The sequence below is a fragment of the Malus sylvestris genome, chromosome 15 (assembly GCF_916048215.2).
Source record: "Malus sylvestris chromosome 15, drMalSylv7.2, whole genome shotgun sequence".
NCBI classification, from domain to species: Eukaryota; Viridiplantae; Streptophyta; class Magnoliopsida; order Rosales; family Rosaceae; genus Malus; species Malus sylvestris.
In genome coordinates, this window is record NC_062274.1 from 51,266,539 (window position 1) to 51,282,790 (window position 16,252).

General features: G+C 37.6%; 2 protein-coding genes across 3 annotated transcripts; one reads left to right on the forward strand and one right to left on the reverse strand.

Moving 5' to 3' along the window:
* Positions 1–6,799: 6,799 nt before the first annotated feature.
* LOC126603358 (uncharacterized) lies at positions 6,800–11,569 on the forward strand. Its single transcript, XM_050270177.1, has 5 exons — positions 6,800–7,150; positions 7,949–8,885; positions 9,015–9,110; positions 10,471–10,607; positions 11,043–11,569. The coding sequence occupies exons 1-5, from the start codon at positions 6,918–6,920 to the stop codon at positions 11,203–11,205; spliced, it is 1,566 nt and encodes a 521-aa protein (XP_050126134.1). The 5' UTR covers positions 6,800–6,917; the 3' UTR covers positions 11,206–11,569.
* Positions 11,570–12,172: 603 nt separating this feature from the next.
* LOC126603360 (probable dolichyl pyrophosphate Man9GlcNAc2 alpha-1,3-glucosyltransferase) lies at positions 12,173–16,140 on the reverse strand. 2 transcript variants are annotated; one of them, XR_007616249.1, is made up of 6 exons: positions 15,078–16,140; positions 14,852–14,959; positions 13,933–14,094; positions 13,020–13,272; positions 12,359–12,933; positions 12,173–12,328 (listed from the first exon to the last, which is right to left on the reverse strand). XR_007616249.1 is itself a non-coding variant. In XM_050270178.1 (5 exons), exons 1-5 carry the CDS (start codon positions 15,678–15,680, stop codon positions 12,494–12,496), a joined length of 1,566 nt encoding a protein of 521 aa, XP_050126135.1. In that variant the 5' UTR covers positions 15,681–16,140; the 3' UTR covers positions 12,173–12,493. The 2 variants fall into 2 exon arrangements, 1 of the variants encoding a protein (XP_050126135.1); XM_050270178.1 differs by having other exon boundaries at positions 12,173–12,933.
* Between the last annotated feature and the right edge of the window lie 112 nt (positions 16,141–16,252).

Sequence of the window (16,252 nt, forward strand, 5' to 3'; positions counted from 1 at the left end):
AGGCAGTTCCAAACAATAGGTAACTCGCGATTTATCACTAGCCATCACGTGATCGTATCATTAGAGCGTACATATTTACACCCAGCCTATCGTACTGGTCATACTAGGTGACTCCGACTTGTGTGCTAGTATAGACTGATGAGCAATAGGTTCAGTCGTACAAGTCACATTAGGTGACTCCAACTGACATGCTAGTTAGACTAATTTCATACATGGCTTACGTTTATTATTGCTAAGATATTGTGGCATGGCATGCTTCAATTTTCACTGCACTCAGGCATTCATTTTCGTACTTATGTAGTATTATTTTTTGTCACATCCTAGTCTCGACTCTGTCGTAGCACGATATTGTCCGCTTTGGGCCCCGACCACGCCCTCACGGTTTTGTTTTTGGAAACTCAGACGAGAACTTCTCAGTGGGTCATCCATCCTAGGATTGCTCTTGCCTGAACTTGCTTAACTTCGGAGTTCCGATGGAACCCAAAGCCAGTGAGTTCCCAAAAGGCCTCGTGCTATATGGAGGTGGGCATGTACATATAAGGCACATCACCTCTTATCCGTTGGTCGATCTATGATGTTACAATCCACCCCCCTTAGGGGCCCGACGTCCTCATCGACACACTCACACTTAACGACATAGTGGCTCTGATACCATTCTGTCACATCCAATCTCGACTCCGTCGTATCATGATATTGTCCGTTTTAGGCCCAGGCCACGCCTTCACGATTTTACTTTTGGGAACTCAGACGAGAACTTCCCAGTGGGTCACCCATCCTATGATTGCTCTCACCCGAACTTGCTTAACTTCGGAGTTCCGATGAAACCCGAAGCCAGTGAATTCCCAAAAAACCTCGTGTTAAATGGAGGTGGGCATGCACATATAAGGCACATCACCCCATCTCCGTTGGTCGATGTGGGATTTTACAATCCACCTCCCTTAGGGGCCCAACATCCTCGTCGACACACTCACACCGAACGATAAAGTGGCTCTGATACGATATCGTCACATCCCAATCTTGACTCCACTGTAGCACGATATTGTCTGCTTTGGGCCCCGGCCACGCCTTCGCCGTTTTGTTTCTGGGAACTCAAATAAGAACTTCCCAATGGGTCACCCATCCTAGGATTGCTTTCGCCTGAACTCACTTAACTTCGGAGTTCCGATGGAACCCAAAACCAGTGAGTTCCCTAAAGGCCTCGTGCTATATGGAGGTGGGCATATACATATAAGTCACATCACCCCTTCTCCGTTGGTCGATGTGGGATGTTAAATTGTCCGTATTATTAGTGTCCATTTGATAACTCTACGATTAGGAACAATTTAGGATATTTGATGGTTGATTGGTAGAAGGTCTATGCAATCTAACTTCTTTAGACTTCTTCTTCTAGTACGTCATTATTCATGGACTCACCATTCAGGCGTATAATGATTAATAGGACAGTCTTAATGATTAATGTTGTCCTTTGATTATTAGATTCATTAATCTCTTGTGCATTATCCTAAGAAACTTCATCCTATAATTGGTTTTCGGGGCATACATGTAACAAAAGAGTAAATTGTAGCAATGGTCCCTCAACTTTAATCAAATTCGAGCAATGGTCCCACAACTAAAAATCCATTACTATTGGTCCCTCAACTTATTAAAATATGTAACTATAGTCATTTTCATCAATTTCGTCAAAATTTTGTCAAAATAAGTTATGTTGGAATAACCATTTATATAATTAGGGTCCCTCAACTCATCAAAATGTGTAATTATGGTATTTTTTTGTCAACTACGTCAAAATTTTTGTCAAAACGAGTTATGTTAGAATGATCATTGCTACAATTGGGTTAAAGTTAAAGGACAATTTTTCCAGTTGAATTAAAGTTAAGGGACCAATGGTAATTGATTTTTAGTTGAGGGACCATAGTTGCATATTTTGATGAGTTGAGGGACCAATGGTAATGGATTTTTAGTTGAGGGACCATTGCTCCAATTGAGTTAAAGTTAAAGGACTATAGCTACAATTTACTTGTAACAAAATTGTCATGAACCAATCCTCCATGAACCAAGGTAAAAACAATGTATGAATTCAATTACTTACACTTGAATGTAAGCAAAAAATTATGATATATGGACCAAGGTAAAAAACAATGTATGAACCTCATTACTACAACACATGAACGGATGCCAAAACATTGAATTAAACTAGGATTTTTTTTAATAAACGATATTATTTGCACTGAGGGAGAGGGGGTGTGTTTAGCTTCACAATGGACTAGCAATAATGTGGTTTAAATTCGCCTTTGGCAACAATCGAACTTAAGACCTCTTACTTACAAATAAAAATGAATACCACTAGGCTGTAAAACTAAGTGGCCTAAACTAGAATTAAACAAGGTAAAATGCACCATGTTCTTATTCTAAATCGTCTTAAGTGGCTAGTCCATATTCGATGTCACCTTTTATTTTTGTTGGTAAAAAGTATTTAAAGTTTTACCTTTTTTTAATTTTTTTTTATGAAAATATATTTTCTTTTATTATTTATCAACAAAAGTTTATTTCTATTTCTCTTAGAAAATAAAAATATATATTTTAAAATATGATTTAGAGTAAGAGTTAACCATATCTTTATAGAACTCATGAGTTCTATAAAAGGTGAACCACCACATAGGTTCCATATAATTGCATGCAAACTTGTCCAATTTATTGTAAAAATTCTTCTTTTTGTCTTCTCTTCTTTGTTCGATCATAAATAATTTAAAATGGCCACCCACCAATTTAGAGGCGGGGCAATTGTTTTACTGCAGTGACAGAGATAGTCTGACTTAGTTGCATTATTAAATTCAATCTCTGCTTGCACTAAATACAAACTATTAATTCTAGCGAAGCAATCAAGTTCAGTGAAACTTAACGTGACTAAGCAAACACGTATTATATTACTATTTGGACCCAATTTTACATCGTCGGTCCGAATAGTCGAGGCCGTTGAGTGAACATGGTTCTTGCCGTCAGATAAAAAAATGATAATATTAATCATAATAATTATCTTTTCATAAATTATCTCGATTTTCTTGTACAAAATAAATGGGATGCAAATCATAGCCCCAACTTAGAAGCAAGTAGAACAGTCCAATTTAATTTGGATTTGTTAGCAGTGTACCGTGTGGATTAAAGCAACTCGGCATAGGACTCTTATCATGTGGCATAGCATTGGATTTGAGGGTCTTGGATAATGATGAAATAAGAAGCCTAGGTAGGCTAGGCCTTTTTACATGGTGATGGATGTTGTCAGATGAGTTTAAAGGCCATTGATGGAGTTTTGATGATGAGATAAGAAGCCTAGGTGGGCTAGGCTTCTGATATGATGTGATAAGCCTTTTTATTTTGTTTGAAAAGTCACGAATATGGATGATAGATACAGATCAGTCTTTCTTCCAAGAGTTTGAGTTGCAGTTGAACACCATCAGGTCATGCCAATCAGATATCCAACCTTATAAATACAAGACTTTGTGCATCGAAAAAAGCCTCTCCAATTCAATACACAAATTGCCATGCGCAAAGTTTCTCAACACCTTTTGAGATTTTATCCTTCTCCTCTTTCTCTCGACAACACATCTTGAGTTTGGATAACAGCACTATGAAGGCAACCGGCAACATCTTCAGTTTGGATAGTTTGGATAAACAGCACTGGAGCTGTAGAATCAACCGATCAAGAAGCACCTTCAGTTTGGATAAACAACACTGTTTCGAGACCGACTGGTTATTTATCCAAGTCTCGGTCGACAAGGATTTTCGAGTCCTTGTTGGTATAGGTCATCTCATCAGCCTTTTTGACAAAGTGAGGTGTTACCAGGTTACTATATTCGGCACATTGAAAGCCGAATTTGATATTGAACTTTGCAGAACTAGTAGCCTTGTCTTCAGGCTCTAGAACCCGAAGGTTGAGATGTGTTCCTTCATCGGCTGCAGCCTGCAGTCACGAGATCAATAAGTCAGCAACACGCTCGACGCGACATCAGCATATTTTACTCCCTGATCGAGCTCAGCCAACAAGTTGGCATGCCTCGCACACAACCGAATGACGTAATTAGTTTATTAATTACTCAACATGCATGCCACGTAGACTTGGTAGTTTTTAGGGTCAACAATTACAAAGTATAAATTTTGTTGTCCATCATGTATTACAATACGTGTATTAAGTATATCAATATAGTATTGTACAATATTATACATATATGCACGTAGGTAAGTTTTCTGTTACAACTTAAAGAGAGAAGAGTCTCGTTGTTGAACAATGCAATCTCACAGTAAAAAATTCAGAGAATAAAGTACAATTTATATTGAATGGTTACACGCCTAGTTACAATATTGAAAAATACAATCTTACATCATAAATAAGTTGAAACTAGACTAGAGTTACTCTTTCACGCCATGAAATTTTTGCAAAGCCAATGTTACTCTTTCCCACAACGAGTCAAACCAAATTACCAAAAAAGGAAATTAATATTTCCATATCGTGACACCATTAATAGTTATTGACAAAATCATAACTGTCAATCAGTTACTTGCTCTACCATAATCTCTAAGTTTCTTTCTATTTGAATAGTTACGATTAAATCACATCAATATTTTGTATTAACTTTATTTTTTGAAAGAGAATTAAAAAATGAAAGTGAGAGGCCACTTAATACTAATGTTTAGTGGTATTCCTCTTTTCTTGTAAGTGAGAGGTTTTAGGTTTGATTCTCTCAAATGCGAATTTGAACCACATTATTGTTAGCCTATTGTGATGATAAGCCCACCTCCTCCCTCTTCGAGTACTTCCACCCCTAAAAGCCCCATGGGCAAGAGGCAATACAATCTCCCCAAGTGAACAATAATTGTCCAAGTGGATCTCCACCTTAAACTGAATAACCTAGGCAATTCGTATTAAAATATTATTATTTTATAAAATTTTTAAAAATAATTTTATTTTTAATCTCGGATAATAATAAAAGATTAGTTAAAAATATTGAAAATATTAAAATATGATGTAAGGTGGAAGAACATGATTAGGTATTTATAGGAAAAAAATTTATAACTTTTTATATTTTTTTGTATTTTGAAGTAATTTTTTTTTATAATTTTTGTATTTTTAATTACTTTTTTATATTTTTATTAGTTTTTTTTAATAGTGTGACTTCAGACTTGCATCACTGCCCCTGGGGCTGGCCAATCGATTATGGATTGGGTGAGCAATTGGGCTCTCTCAGAGCCCAATGGATTGAAATGGCTGGAGTAGCTTTTTTTAGGGGGGGGATAAATCAACTATCCCCTAGGCGTTCTTCTTATGTTGGAACTGCTCTTAATAAATATAATATCGTTTGTTATAAAAAAAAATGAAAGTGAGGATGCAAAAAGGGAGGGGAGTGGAAGGGATCTGCCAATGAGGTTAGTATTGTCTAAATTTTAATTTTATTTAAGGGATAATGTTAGAGAGACCAAATTTTTAAACTAAATTCGTAAAACAATAGTATGTCACCAATAGATAATGCTAATCAACACGAAAAAGAAACAAACATGTTAATCGACACTTAACTAATAATCCAATCATCTACAACTATTTAAGACATTAAAATAGTTGAAAAAAAAAATAAAATTCAACTAGCAGGACCAACCCATTTTAATCTCTGAAATCTTATGTCAAATTTTATACTTCTCCAACTAAACTGTCAAATGCTATTTTATTATTTAAATAGAACTTTAGATAGTTGTAATTATTAAAAAAAATGTTGAAATAAAATTTTTATTGGTTAAGGTGTTAGTGAAATAAGAGACCCACCATTAAAATGAATTAAAAATAAATTTGACATTGATGTCAAATTTGACACCAAATCACTAAGTCTTCAAATCCAATCAGCAAAATAACACTTCGATTTGAGAAAATTTTGATATCAAATATGCACAGTTACATTTCATCTAGAGTTTTGATATTTTCTTCATCTCCAATGGTAGGCTAAATGCTAAATTACCCTCCAAATACCCCCCAAAATCCCCCCCCCGTGTGACTGGACTCACTGGCAATTAGGCCAGTCTGGGCCCGGTCACGCTCCAACGCACCCCACGCGGTGCGCTTGCAAACCTTTCCCAATAGGATTGGGCCCCACTGTCAGCCGTTTGTCGGCCACCCAAAAATTCCAACGGTTATAATTTGAATCCAAGGGCTTGGTTTAACGGACCGTTGGTTGATCCAACGGTCCAGATTCAAATTTTATTTTTTTAAATATGTTATTTTAAAATACATTGAATCCAACGACAAAGATCGAATATAATCAAATCTAACGGTAAAAAAAAGATCTAACAACCCAAATTTAAATCCAACGGCTAAATTAATTTAAAAAAAATAATTTAACTCAAAATTCAGTGATTTTTCAATATTTATCATAATTTAATTTTTTTTAGATTAAAATGTTCATAAAATTAATTTACGATAGTCTACATATTTATTTATTTTTTTAAATTTAATTTAAGAAAAAAAAATCGCTTAAGTTCATTATTTAATAATCTCGGGCTAAAATCTTAGGCTAGAACAATTTGAACAGAAAAACTATTTCTAGGCTAAAAGCTAAATTTTTCGGATTAAAATATTTATCTTTTAGCCCGACCATTGAAGATGGTCTTACTGTTTCCTAAATTTTAAGTTTATTTAAGACATTAAAATAGTTCAGAAAAATAAAATTCAGGTAAGTCGTCAAATCCGGGGCTACGTGCCAATATGGCGCGTTAATCCACATCCAGCCTCACCGACAGCGGTAGCATCATCATCGACACATTGCTTCGGTCTCACTCACCCTTCACACCTCACCAACTCTCCTCTCTCTCTCTCTCTATCTTTCTATCTCTCTCTAACCTCAAGCACCAGAGCTCCACAAGTCCAATCTCCAAAAAGTATGGATTTCACAACCCAGATTCGAGCGGCGAGAAGAAGAAGAAGCAACGGCATTCTCCATGGCATTTTCATGAAGCTCTCTCTGCTTCTCCTACTGTCATTTCTTCCAAATCCCACAAACGCCTCGATCCACATCTACGACAGCCAAACCTTCAGAGAAGTCGGCAATGCTTACCTTCTACCCGGCGGCAGCGAAGGCATCGCCGCCACTCTCTCCGCACGTTCTTACATTCGGTAATGCTTTCGCATTTGCATCTCTTTCAGCTTATTGCTAGATCTGTCATCTGTGTACAATTGCTTCATTCAATTTTTGGGTTTTTTGAATTTTGAACCTTTGGGTTTTTGCAAGATTTTAGATTTTTGAATTTTGAAGTGGGTGATCGATTTGGGGATTTCTATTTTTAATTGGGTAGCCAAGAAAATGTGTTGTATGTAGAAAAGGTAAAAGATTTATTGAATTTCTCTGAATGTGGGATGGACCAGAAGTGGGGAAATTAAGTACAAACATAGTAATATCTCAATGATGAAGGGTTTAGTATAAAATTGAGTTTTAGTTAGAAGCATCCAACTACATTTTCAATGCAAATTAATAGACGATGAATTCGAAGTATGGTGGAACTATGATCCTGTGGAATCCATGAACAGGAAGGAGAAAAAAAAAGGATTTCTTGAAGTTGTTTCGTGAATGGTACAATGTGCAAACTAAATTCACAAATGTTTTCTTGAAGAAGCTCAAGTAGATCTTCTAGTTTTATTTATTGTAAGCATCATTTCTAAGTTTCAGAGGGTCCTCACATCTCCATTCACCAAGTGCATAATCATTCTTGTATCTGATTAAGTCTAAGGACACCGCTACATTATATTGTGCAGACAATGTAACTGAATTCATAGTCCATTGCATTTGCATGGTAGGATTTATTTGACAGCAACATAGTCGTGTTGTATGTGCACGTTGCTCCTTCATTCCTGTCTCTCCTCACTAAATAAACATTTCATCATCACTTTTGTTTCTGACATTTCCGAATGGAACAGATTCGAGAATATCACCTTCTGGAGGAGCAAGGATGCTGCTGAGAAGCTTTCAGACATGAAGCATAGTACTGGGTTGATACAAGTTATAATATTTGAGGCAGCTGATCGTAATAATATTGGTGGTTCTGCTTATGGTGGACAAAGAGATATATGTTGCTCTCCTGATCTCGCTAAGATGGAAGGTTGTAAGCAAGGTGAAGTCATTAGGAGACCTTCTGCAACAGATAATAAATGGCCTATTGTTTTAAATGTACGGTTCAGTGGGAACTACCTGCACACAAACATGGGTTATCAAGAGATTTTAATCCCAAAAACTGGGATGTATAACTTGTTCTTTGTAGCATGTGATCCAAAACTGAAGGGAGTAACTATGAGCGGGAAGACTTTGTGGAAAAATCCTGATGGTTACCTACCTGGTCGAATGGCTCCACTAATGAAGTTTTATGTGTTTATGTCACTTGCTTACGTGTTGCTTGGAATAATTTGGTTCACTCAGTATGTGAGGTTTTGGAAGGATATTCTGCAACTTCAGCACTGCATCACAGCTGTTATTGCTCTTGGGTTGTTTGAGATGATTCTTTGGTATTGTGATTATGATAATTTTAATAGTACAGGGATGAGGCCAATTGTTGTTACAACATTGGTTGTGACGGTTGGAGCTGTAAGAAAAACAGTTTCCCGTCTTCTTATCCTCATTGTTTCCATGGGTTATGGTGTGGTGCGGCCCACTCTTGGGGGTCTTACCTCAAAGGTGATTCTCCTTGGAATAACATTTTTTCTGGCCACAGAGTTGCTTAATATTACAGAGTATGTGGGGACAATCAATGATGTATCCGGAAGAGCAAGATTATTTCTAGTTCTTCCTGATGCTTTCTTGGACGCATTTTTGATATTATGGATTTTTACCTCTCTCTCTAAAACGCTAGAGCAGCTACAGGTATAATAATTTAAATTCCTCTATTTAAGTTACAACGGCAGTGTTGTTTCTTGAGCTCATGCTTTACTTGGCATTTTATTCTCTCCATAACATGGCATTTTTAAATGTTAAACTATATGTTCTTCTCAGGCAAAGAGAAGCTCTGTCAAACTGGATATGTATAGGAAGTTCTCAAATGCATTAGCAGTCGCAGTCATTGCCTCAGTTGCATGGATAGTGTATGAGGTATGGTTTTATTGGCCAGTATACTGTGCAAATTGATATTCATTTAATGGCTCAGTTCATCCTTAATATGGATCTGAATATCTTAAATCTTATATGCTTGGGTACTTTACTACAGCATTTCCCCTATTTTCTGTCTTGCACTCACTCACTCACAAGCACACACAATAAGTGGATGGGGCAAGAAGATATATTTAATCAAAATCACCCAAAGAGTAAATCCTGTCACATTTACCTTTGTAAGAATTACTTGGTTTTACTGAGACTCGTATAAACTTACATTCCTTTTATTTATCTTTACTAGGCCCAGATAAACAATGAGTTACTGCATCCTTGGCTGACTAGAAAATTTTGTTCGAGTGTTTCATATCTTCAACCTGCACAACAAACACTGAGGACTCTGAGTGTGTTTTGTCTAATTGGAAACATACTCTTATCAAGGTTTCAATTGAAGCCAAATTGGAATCCTAGCAATTCACCATATGAAATTAAATAGGATTGCATATGATTATGTACTCACCACTATTCCTTCGTGGCTTCTGATTATGCGCTGAGATCCCCCCTGGTCGTAGAGTAAGAGCCATTGGTGTTAAAACTTAAAAGATATAATTCCTTTGGGAAGATCACAACCCTACCTGTGCCGTTTTCAGTTTGATGATCCTACTGTGCAGTTGTAGAATTTCAGCCTTTAATGGTGTAGAATTTGCTATATTGTGTTACAGTCACACTCAGGCTTGATTTTACTATTGATTTTGAATCCCTGGCCGAAGAGTTTTCATATGTTGTCCTGTATTATTTTGGACTGGTGGTGCTTTACATTGCTGCTTATGTGCAGTAACAACACATGTATCCTGCACTGTACTTGTAATATACAGAACCACAGTTTACTGAACAAATAGCATAAGAGATTATGAGGTTACTGTGTTACACTAGAAATCTTGCAGTAGAAAAAGTATCATTGCCTATTGTCTCCTTAACGTAAGGAAGGCATTATGATTAGCAGACTAGTAGATTTTACTCGCAGACAGACTAAATGATACTCATACTGTGTAACGGCTAGATAGTGAGTAACTGAACTAATATTATGCATAGTGCTTGCTCTACAAAGTTGTGTTTCTTTACAGTTAATTACCTTTAGAGTGATCGAAAATTAGGTTGGTTGTGCACTATTAAGGGTTCAGTTACAAGAGAATAGAATAAATACAACTAAAGCTACTTTATTAGAATTTATCGCCTTTTTCTGTTTCTTTTTTGTTTTGTTTTGAACTTCGGTTCTTTGTATGCTTGTGTTTATCCTTTCAAATTTTTATAATTTTCTTGGGTTTGAAGATGTACCTTACATTTGATAAGCTTGTACTTGCAGGTGTACTTTAAAGCAACAGATCCATTCAACGAGAAGTGGCAAAGTGCTTGGGTCATCACTGCTTTCTGGGATATTCTTGCATTTGCATTGCTGTGTGTTATCTGCTATCTTTGGGCTCCATCCCAGAGTTCTCAACGGTGCGTTATAACTTTGTATTCTTTTGTAGTCAATATAATGATTTTTTTTCTTTTCTTGTTTATTGAAATTTCTAAATGGAAAAGTCTCGTACGGTGGTTGACTAAAGTGGGCTCAATATTCCCTACTTTCGTATTCAATCAGAATCACCATACTCTGAACGATCAGTACTATTGATAAGTTTTTATGTGGGAAATGCCCTTGAAGGTGTGCAGTTGAGAGATCTAGTCTCTCGAGAAAGTGGTGGAGTGGAAGTGTGGTGCCACAATATTCTTTGGTTTCTAATGCAATTGATGGAATGCTTCCCTCAATTTTGACTTGATGGACTCTATCTGTAACTGATATTGTCACTTGTTAGACATATTCTTTCATGTCATAGAATTCGTAGGATTCCCTTGTTCCCGACTGAGCTTATTTGTACTGCCGAATGTCCATAGGTATGCTTACTCGGATGAAGTGGGAGAAGAATCTGACGATGAAGAATCTCAATCTCTTACGAGGGGCAAGCCAGAGGGTGATATCAGCTTAGTCAAGCAAGAGAACATTGACAACGCCAAAGATTTTGATGAAGATGATACAGAAGAAGACAAGAGGGAATGATCATTCAATGGGAACCTCATTTTTAACCTTTCGCTTCATTCAAGCTCATGGAGGCCGACTTGCACCTCAACTAACTTAAGTAATGTCCCGTTGGCCCCCTCAACTTGGCATGCAAACAGGTGGTGTAAAGTTTTTGCTGCTTTCAACTCGGTCCAACCAAAAGGATCCAGGTTTCTTGCCCTTGTTCTGAAAGCTAATTTCATTTGGTTGTGTATGTAAAAACCGTAGGTTGTCCACAAAGTTTTACAAGAGTAGATGGAATCATGAAAAGAAAGAAAAAGGTTGTGTATTGAAAAGCACGTTAAGCAATTGTAATCTTGAATGGTTATGTGACATGTATCATGTTTTGTGTTTTTGCTCTAAAGGATGTATTTCCATATTGTTGAGGTTGCTTCTGATATGATTTCTATCTGGGTCGTTGAATTCTGGGTTTTGATTCATGTCGAACCTGATGGTGAACGAGGCGACGAACGGGACAACGGTGTTTGCGAAGAGGACGAGTATTGTTTGGCGAGGGCATTGGGGGCAAGGTTGAGTTGGGGAGGACGACAGGCCAAAGCGCAGGCTTGATGCGGTTTCCGGGAGGATGGAAAAGAAGACGGAGGTGGTGAAATCAAATAATGTCCTCTTTTGTCTTTTCACGCAATTTAAAATTACAGAAAATTGTAGCATTGTCCTTAAACTAAAAATCCGTGAGCATTAATCCTGAACTTGTTATAATGTGATTTTTCACTAATTTCGTTAGAACTTCTAACCAAAATAAAGGGTTTAAAGGGCCAAAAATGAATGGATGTTCTAACAGAGTTAGCTAAAAGTACTATTGCTCTACATTATTACAAGTTTAGGGACCGACACTCGCGAATTTTTAGTTTAGTGACCAAAGCTCCAATTAGGCTAAAATGAGAGAACATGGTCAACTCGGTGTTTAAATACGAAAACACAATTTTAATTGGTCAAGACATGGACGTTAGACGAGTAATGTATATTTGAAGCTGTTTGTTTTGGCCGGAATCCAAATGAACCAATTTGTAAAGATTACACGTTTACAAACAAAAATGCAAGTTGAAATTTGGCCGGAATACAAATTTCCGGTCATGGAATTCTTCAAGAAGAAGCACTGAAGCTGTTTGTTTTTGCCGGAATCCAAATGAACCAATGTCATACAATTCAATCTCGGGGAGCATCTGATGGTGCAAATCAAGTTGAGTCGAGGCCCGATGTCGAACTGAAGGAATCTATCAAGTCCTTTCACAAAACTTGCTGCCTGATCTACCTAAATACAGAGGTTTCAAAGGAGCTTCTTTTCTTTATCTACCAAGTTGGAGTGTTTAAGCAACATCCATTGTTTTGCATTGGTGTAAACAGTAAGAATGACGAACTGGGAGAAGCAAACGAGCATTATCAAAGCTTCAAAAAGGAAAGGATACCGGGCAGGGGGATGCAGGCTTAGATAAACAACATGAAGAACGACTGAGCACAAGACAGAGACTGTGATCACAAATGATCTCAAGGCGCTTGTGTCCCTAGTGGTCCGTCTTCCATTCGGCACATGGTTTAAAAGGATAAAGAGAGCAGATAGTGCAAGATAGGGTAGAACCAGTTTGTCACGGTGTAGAAGAGGGAACATTGAGAACAAGGCGTAAAGTGTCATCCAGGTAAAAAGAAATGGTTCTTCCATTGCCAAAAGACTTGCTGGCAGGAGAGGTAGTAAAATAGACTTCTCGTGCACTGGAAGTTAAGAACAAGAAGCATTATGCACTGTAGTATCGTGAAATCATGAACAGAAGTTGAGACGATGGGAAAACTTCACTAACCTTGGAATGAGAAGAGATAAAACGAGAAAGCACTATTCAGCAACCCATAAAGGAAACCCGGCTTGCTCGGAGCCCATATCTGCTGAATCATTGAAGGCAGGAAAGTAGAAACAGTTGCACCCAAGCTGATAAGCTTCAGGGACTGTGTCGGAAATAATCTCTTCCATTTTACAAGAACCGAAGTGGTGCACCAAAAGTTAGCTACATAATCCTCAAATATCCCTCTCTCAAAAGGAGCAAGACGAGAGAGAACCTGCACAATTGACCAAAACTAATAAGGAAACAAACACCTGTTGTGTGTTGTAAACAAGAGAAACCAAGCATATCTTGATTCTTTTTACCAAATATATATATATATATCTTCTTTACCTTCTAAATACCCGTATGCTATTAAATTTTCTTTCTTCATAAGAATAAGAAATAAACACATAAATCAAGTGTCATTAACTTTTAACTAATATTTATTATGTCTAACATCTTCAATGATTCTCTAAGTTGACCTTGTTGTTAGTTTTAAATTAAACCCACACAACAGTGCCATCAATAATTTGACATCTACATTGGGGCAACTTAAAAACAAGTAAAGTGTTTCAATGCCTGCGACTTATGATCCACATAACTGTGTAAAATCCAGCACCATATACAAGTGAGTCACGAGTTTCAATGCTTGAGACATATGACCCACATAACCGCATTCTTTTAGTTGGCTAAAAACATTCTGAAGCAAAATGTGAACCAGTGTATATATTTGTAGTTTGGGCATGAGCTAAAGCGCACAGCATAACTTTGTCATGGTTTACTAGACCTCGGAAGTAGAACCACAGAGAAGATTGAGTTTAAGTTATAGATTTTTATTAAAAGAAACAAACTGAAGCTGAAAATTCACAAACTGACAAAATTAACTAGTGCTTACCCCAAAAAAGGCTTCCGTTGAATGAACATACGGCCACCATACAACAACAAACGTTCCCAGGACCACAAGGCCAAGTTTTAACACTTCTAGAACAGGATACCGGCGCCTTAGGCATTTACCCAGGAGATGACTGAAAAATGCAGGAGCAAAATACGCACTCATCTGCAGAAAAACATATTACGTTCAGCAAATGGGTATTATTCTCTGCTGTAGAATCAATTTTGGTAAATAAGTGGGTTCCACTCATATTTATTCTAATGAGACTGAGTGAGTTTCCAAAATGGACAATTCATTTGTTATTCCAAAATATTCTGAACTTGAATCATGAAATAATTTCAATATTTTTATGGTATACAAGGTTGTGGTGGGGGTCCTAGGGGAGCTCTACTGATAGCGTCCTCTATGATAAGAATTGGGCTCTCACCATCCACCCTCCTCAGGCTTAGGTTTCCATTTAAAACAAAGAATGAGAAATCAATGTCGTGATTTGTGAAAACTGTGGGCAAAGTTCCAAATCATCTATTAAGAACAAGATGATTATGACAAAAAAGTAACTACCAGTGGTCCAGTGGATCACGTCATCGTGTGATTCATGGTAACCACCGTAGCCACTCTTTCATTAGATCAAGTCACCTACCACCCGTATTTTGATTAGTGAAAAAAGACAGTGCATTAATTCTCACATTAATATGCAAGAGCCAGCCACTTATGTGTTCACTTTCAGAAATCTATTTTCCAATATTATATGCTAACTTTCTCCAATTACGTTTGAGGCAAAATTTAAAATGTCGCTTGACAATTTCGATACAACAATTTAGTTTTCATGCCACATTTAAGGGAGGAAATACAAATGTCACTAAGAATAAAGAATGAAACTTAAACAACCATGAGGCACCTTTAAAACCGAATCACAAGATACCTGTTTGTGGTTTAGAGCAAGACTGTATAGGACACAGGCTACAAGATCTTTATCCGAAAGAACAGAGGCAATAGCTCCCACAGTCAGACCCAAGCTGATGCAATTATACTGAACAAAAACCAAAAACAAAAAGATTGTAAATCTAAACAGTTCCGAGTAAGAACCACAAATATTGCATGGACGCCAACAAAAATGTGCAGAATGCAATAGAAAAATCAAATGTAACCTGGAAATGACCATGATCAATTAGGATGAGACACGGATTGAGTAAAATAATGGTGATATGCCACGCTATGTCACTCCTTCGGCGACTTGGGTTTTGACCAGCATAGTAAACAAGAACAAAGTATAAAACAGCAGGAAAGAACACCAAGGCATCAGAAGACAACACCGTCCACCTCATGAGTAGTTTTCCCAAATAGGACTCATGGCCACGGGAAGCGAAAAGCGCAACTGACTCAGGACTGAAATGTCTGAGGAAAAGGCCATGAACATAACTCTGATAGGCAGTGAGAGGAGGGTAGTCAAGACCCCAGTATCCGAGATCATTGACCGTACTGTTTCGATACCATTGGTTGATTGGGAGATTGATAGTGATCTCCATCCAATGCCTCTGTGCTTCAAAGTCCCCAAACTTGGGAGGATTTCCAGCACCAGAGTAAGGATGCAGCGAGACCGCGGCTCGAACCAACAAGGAAAACAATGCAATGGACAAGAATGAAGCTGTGATTCCCCTGTGGATCAACCACCACCAACCATCAGATTCAACAATCAGCTTTTCATCCTTGCCCTTTCTAAAATTACCCTTCTTTTTGGAGGTCTTGTCCATTTTCTCTATTTCTTTCTTTCTTTCTTTCTTTCTTTCTTTCTTTTGGGACAAAAAGCAAACACTTGGCCTGCAACCCAATAGAGATCAAGGAACGCCAATCAATTCAATCAACTGACAATCAAAGAACACCCACACCCACTGCCCGGAGAGATCACCATGGCCATAGATCCCAACCACACCACCACTTGATCCACCAGGGCCGCCACCCAAACTACAACAACGAGGAGGATGAGACCCGCTGTATCATCTGCTCTTCCTCCTAAACCGTACGCAGCCCAATCCCTCCGAATTGGGACCCAATCAGCTGCTAATCACCAGTAGCACTACCAGCTGCTAATCACCTGAAGCGCCATCATCACCTCCATTTGGCTCCGATGTGATGGGCGGGGAATTTGCTGGACTCCGTTTGGCTCCAATTGGTAAACGCACCCTTTGATTCTTAGAGGGTTGTATTCAATTAGGATTATTAGAGAATTTCAGGGAATTAATAATTCCAGGATTATTCAATTAGGATTTTAAGTGATTCTCTGAAATTCCAGGTGTATTCAATTAGAATTTCAAAATAGTTTATT